We start from the raw sequence: 6,013 nt of genomic DNA, 5'->3' as shown, positions 1-6,013 counted from the left end.
GATTTTTTTAAAAAACACTTGCTTTAACAATCAAGTTAAAAATATTATGTCGAATAAGATGACTAAGATAAATAAAAGATATATTAATATAAAAAAAATATTTTTATGAAAATAAAAATCAAGTTTGAGTCCTCCATAGTGTAACATGAATATACAAGTTAATATGCATATGCTCTAAAAACATAAGGAAATTAGATTTAATATTCTTCAAAGTTTAAATTATTACGAGAATACCTTAAAAAATAATTAAGTATTTTAATTAAATAATTACTTGACTCGGTAATGAACTATTATCATTAAACTCGGTATGAGTTAATCCAAATCTAGCCAACTCATCCCTAAGCATGAGCCAAGTGTCAAAAAAAAAATATCAACTCAAAGTTGACTCAATTGACACAATGGATTAAGTAGAGATTAGACTGGCTCAGTTAAAACAAAACTTGATTTTACTTTTAAAAAATTAAAAAATTATTGCTTTGATTTTATTTTAATTTTTTTATTGGCTTGGATTAAATTGCCTAATCTGGGCCTTGTGCTGGGACGACCGGGTGAGTTTAATTATTATTATATTAAGAAAAAAATCACTCAATTTAACGGCCCAGTAAAAATACTAATGCTGACCTGGCAGGCAAAATCTAAAAATCTAAGGTTAACCAATAATAACACTCTTCACACTCAGCTCTTAAATCTCCCTCTCCCTCTCCCTCTACCTGCAACTTCAATCTTTCAATGGCAAAAATAAACAAACCCCTAAAGCCAAAACCTTTAACAAAACTCAGATCCCCAATTCTCACTTTAATACTTTGTATCTTAGCCATTGCATTATTGTGCTTGTTTTCTTCACTAATTTCCACAAATGGGTTCTCTTTTTCATCTCCAAAAACCTTAAAGAACTTACCAAAACCCTATAGACAGCACACAATTCATGAGAAGTACTTGTATTGGGGTAGCAGAATTGATTGTCCTGGTAAACATTGTGAGTCTTGTGAAGGTTTGGGTCATCAAGAGTCTAGTCTTAGGTGTGCTCTTGAAGAAGCCATGTTCTTGAATAGGTGTGTTTTTCTTTTTGCTATGTGTATAAAGTTATGTTTTTTTGTGTTCAAATGTTACTGGATTTGGTGTTTTTTTGTTGGTATTAGGTTTTATGCTCTGTTTCTATCGAATTGATTTTGGATATTACCTGCTTAGTTATGGGGGTTTTAGGTGTTAATGACATTGAAGTTGGATTAACTGAAATAAGCAAATTTTGGATCACGTGAGACTCTTGTTAAGAAACTGTATTATGCACCTAGATTGTTTGGGATTTAGGGGCTTGAGTTGCTATAATTATTATTATTATTATTATTTTATTTTTTAGGAACTTGTTGAAATGTGCTTCTTTTTTTTTCTTTGGTGGGGGGGGGGGGGGGGGCAAATGAAATATGAAGGAAATGCCAAGGATTGATTCAATGTGTGTGGTGATTAAATGAGCCAATAATTATGATTTATTGAAACTATATTTTTTGTGGATTTTTTAGCTGTAAAGGTTAGTATGGTTAGATGCTGCAGAGTTGATATTGTCTGTTTTTTCATGTTTCTTATATTGCAGTATTATCTTGTTGCAGAACTTTTGTGATGCCTTCAAGGATATGTATCAATCCAATACACAATAAGAAGGGGATCCTTCATCAGTCTGGCAAGTTGAATCCAGAGGAAAGGCAAGTTTATTGAACTTCTATTATGTGGACTGTTGTTGTTGCCAGAGCTAAACTGTTGCGTCTAGTGTGTTAAATCCAACATCTTGTACGGGGTGCAATAACCGTTTCTTTATTATGCTTGCTTTTCAATTCTTATGAAAAGAAATATTTATTTGAATTAACAGGTTGCCTCCATTTTTATCAATGAATACATTTAAAAAAGTTCTATGATCTGAACTTCCTTCCTTCTATTTGGCAGGTGGGCTGAAAGCTCTTGTGCCATGGACACTTTGTATGATATGGATCTCATATCAGAAACCGTACCTGTAATCTTAGACAACTCAAAAGATTGGTTTCGGGTACTATCGACGAGTATGAGGTTGGGAGCTAGAGGAGTGGCCCATGTGGAAGGAATAAGTCGGGTTGATCTCAAAGAGAATAGTCACTACTTGAACCTCTTGCTCATTAATCGAACAGCAAGCCCTCTTTCATGGTATTGAATGCAGCTATACTTTTGGCTTTCTCATGTTTTTTTCTCTTTGAATGTCTCAAAAGAAAAGGAGCTGTTTGAAAATTGGGTAGTGGTGATTGTGGGAAGAAAAATTGGTATTTTTGTTTGGATAATAGTTTAAGAGTAGAGTAAATAATGATAGTTCTCCTGCATTGCTTTTGAAATTTCACAATTAATATGAATATAGTTCTTGAAACACAAAATTTGTTGACATTTTTTCTTGAGTTCTGAAACAGACTAAAATGCCTGGCTGTGATGAAAAGATTGGTTTTTCTTCAAGTGGTTTAGTGACTTGAACCGTTTTAATAAGCCAATGTTGGATAGAAAGCGGACTACTCTATTTGGAGGGGAAATGAAAAGGAAAAGATTCGTGACTGCTATGGTTATGGAAAAAGAAAAAGAAAAGTTTTCACTTATTATTTTCAGTGTAGCTGTTTGTCATAACATAACTTGTCTCCAAGATTCATGGATCTTGCATATTTATTTCTAGGCCCTAATCATGATAGCCGTTCAGGTTCATGGAATGCAAGGACCGAAACAACCGCAGTGCTATAATGTTGCCATATTCCTTTCTTCCTACAATGGCATCACAAAGTTTAAGGGATGCTGCGGATAAGGTCTTTAATAATTGATATTGCTAATTTCTCTTTGCTTGTTTTACACCATTTGTCTGCTTGTGTTTCTTTTAAAACAGGTTTTGATTAACCTGCAATTGATCTCATGTGGACAGGTTATAGCACTTCTTGGTGATTATGATTCCATGCATGTTCGTCGAGGCGATAAAATAAAAACCAGGAAGGACAGGTTTGGTGTTTATAGGACCCTACATCCTCATCTTGACAGGGATACACGTCCAGAGTTTATACTCCACAGGATTGAAAAATGGGTTCCACCTGGACGAACTCTTTTTATTGCTTCAAATGAGAAGACACCGGGATTCTTTTCACCTCTCGCTGTCAGGTAAACCTTCTCAAACTTAAAAAAATGAAAATTATAGTCTCTAATTCTTAGCTGTGAAGTAGCACAAATGATTTGGCCATGACAGATTATACTAACAGTTCTGAAAACTCTCAAAAAGAATAAATTAGAGATGAGCATTGATGCATGGAGAAATAAATTCACGATTCTGTATCCTTTTGTTAATTTTTGTGTTTCTCTAAGTACTACTTAATTGCAACTTGCTAATTTTTCATGGAAAAAAAAAACATCCAGAAGTAATAGCATGATTAACTCAACTGGTGTGGATGCTTGGTATGACATTTCTATTTTCTCATTGATTAAGTTGGTTGTATCTGATTGTTGAACATGGTTTTGATGCATGGCTGCAGTGAGTTTTTTTGTAGTCAATACTTACTTTTTCTCTGTAATTGACTCCTCTCTCTTCATGCCTTTTAAGAGATATCTTTGATCTTGTAGAAAATCTCTGCCACCATTTCAGCAATTGGAAGAGACTTTTGTTTCTTTAAAAAAAATGCTAAATAGAGTTTCGTTGTAATTTTTATATGATGGTGAAGTTGACGTTGAACTTTGGTGGCTCAAATTTTGCAGATACAAATTGGCATATTCATCTAACTACAGCGGAATCCTGGATCCCGTGATTGAGAACAACTATCAATTATTTATGATTGAAAGGCTTATTCTGATGGGTGCCAAAACATTCATTAAAACATTCAAGGAAGTTGATAATGATCTTAGCCTCACCGACGATCCAAAGAAGAATACCAAGTCATGGCAATTACCTGTTTATACCATGGATGAAGTAGAGTAAGGAAGTTGATAAAGCATTCATGACCATTACACTTCCTGTTACCAATCCAGCCCTCGAATTTTCTCCTTGCATGCCATTCTTGCATATATGGTCATTCTCACATGACATTATGGTATACGCCTGGATCGCTAATCATGGATGAATCTCGTAGCTTTGTTGAGGAGAATCAGCGTGATGTTGGTTGTGAGAGGGTTATTAATTTGCCAGTGTATATTGTGAGCTATATGAGTTTTAGTACAAGGTTGTATGCGGTTTCGTATTATGTTGATTGTTATTGTGCATAAGTTTTGTAGAGAAAAGAGGAACCCTAGCCCCTATCTTCGACCTTCTTTCCCTTGTTAAATTCACAGCCCATCCCTGTTTCGCAACGGGCATGTCCCGAGTATCATCTGGTAGATACTTCTTGATTTATACGCAAATCTTGGACCATGTGACAATAACTAAAATGGGAGATCAATATATTTTACTAAGTTCTTGCACGGGTTACTCATTCATCTTAAGGTTTTGGGTTTGAGTTCATCAACATTTTGGAAAGTCTCGTATTGTCTTTCCATGAGCTCCATTTGTGAAGTTACTGTAATCTCGATGGAGATGAGGCCATATATGAGCGAGGAAGAAGGCAATATTCATTGTTGGTTGTGTCAGCTCACAAGTTCACCTATTTGTTGTGTAGCAATTAAAAAAAGAAGGATACGTATCAGGGTTTCATTGTACTAGCGGAATAATCCATTTGTTTTTCCTTAAACAAAATGATTTGATTGTTTATTGGGGGTCATTTAATCTTTTTTATTATGTTTACTAGTTATTATTAAATTAATCAGGCCTTGGTGTTTTTATCTTTTTAAAGCATAATAAAATAACTAAACTGTTTTTAAAAATAAAAAAAAACTATTTAATTGTTGTCTTGATAAGCTGCTTTTTTATGATGGGGTGGAGTTCATGACGGAGCTATGTTGAGTCTTCAAGAGACTTTTTTTTTTTTTTTTAATTATAATATTAGTATCTCATTTTTTATAGTTGATTATTGTAAAAAAAATTGCTTTATTTATTGTCAATTTTTTTTAAATCATATTATTAAATTAACTGATTTTATTGAACTCAATTAAGCTAATGACCCGAGTCTCATATTTTTCTTATTTATTTAAAAACATTGACGTTACTTGAATATTTTTTTTATGTTAGGAAAAAAGTTTAACCTCGTCTATGATGTAATGCGGGTCATTTATCTAATATATATTTATTTTTTTGTATTAAAAGGATAATATATTGCATTCTTTTTCCTTTTTATCTTTTTAAATTTTAATCGTAGTTGTAAAAAGAAATTTAGAATTTGAGTTAGTACAAACTTAAACTAATTATTTTTTTATTAAAATATAGTGTTTTGTTTCTTCTTAGTTGTTGATATAATTGAGTTTGACATGATTAACAATGGAGTTGGACAAAATTGATCAAGTTATTTGATTTAACTAAAATTAAATCCGAGTTTAGACTCTTAGGTTTTGAAATTCCTATATCTATTGTGCCTATAATTGAAGGGAGATGGAGGAGGCCCATGATGGTGTGTCATGTCACATGGTGCACATCAATCATGAGCGCATCTACATCATCCCATGTTATCTCAAGATTGAGAATTGAAATGGTGACAAGTTGGACAATGATGATGCATGGATTGTCACCTTGTGAGAATCTGCGGGGAGAGATGCTGTTTATAAGAGCCAAATTAATAATATATATTTTTAAATAGTGTAAATATTATTTTTTATGTGCATTACAACGATAAAAGGTTATTTAAAAATTTTATTGTATTTTAATATATGTGATATAAAATTATTTTAATAATTTAATATGATTTGAAAAATTTAACGAGTCTAAAAAAACCTGAATAATTATCAATTAATATAGCATTAAAAAATAAAAATAAAAAAATTAATTTTAAAAAATAAAAAAATAATTCAAATTATGAACCTATGAAACTCATAAAATGAGTTATGAGATTAAAATAGTTTTATGAAAAATAAAAAAAATTATAAATTTAAAAAAAGTAAAGGGAAAAAATAA

At 32.1% G+C, this 6,013-nt stretch overlaps 1 protein-coding gene across 1 annotated transcript; it reads left to right on the top strand.

Moving 5' to 3' along the window:
• The first annotated feature begins 674 nt into the window (after window positions 1–674).
• LOC133676717 (uncharacterized) lies at window positions 675–4,239 on the top strand. Its single transcript, XM_062098440.1, has 6 exons — window positions 675–1,052; window positions 1,605–1,697; window positions 1,936–2,169; window positions 2,702–2,804; window positions 2,918–3,147; window positions 3,736–4,239. The coding sequence occupies exons 1-6, from the start codon at window positions 730–732 to the stop codon at window positions 3,953–3,955; spliced, it is 1,203 nt and encodes a 400-aa protein (XP_061954424.1). The 5' UTR covers window positions 675–729; the 3' UTR covers window positions 3,956–4,239.
• Window positions 4,240–6,013: the final 1,774 nt, after the last annotated feature.

This window comes from Populus nigra, chromosome 17 (genome assembly GCF_951802175.1).
Source record: "Populus nigra chromosome 17, ddPopNigr1.1, whole genome shotgun sequence".
Taxonomy (NCBI): Eukaryota; Viridiplantae; Streptophyta; class Magnoliopsida; order Malpighiales; family Salicaceae; genus Populus; species Populus nigra.
The sequence above is the reverse complement of the archived record's forward strand: the minus strand, read 5'-3'. Positions and strand labels throughout refer to the sequence as shown.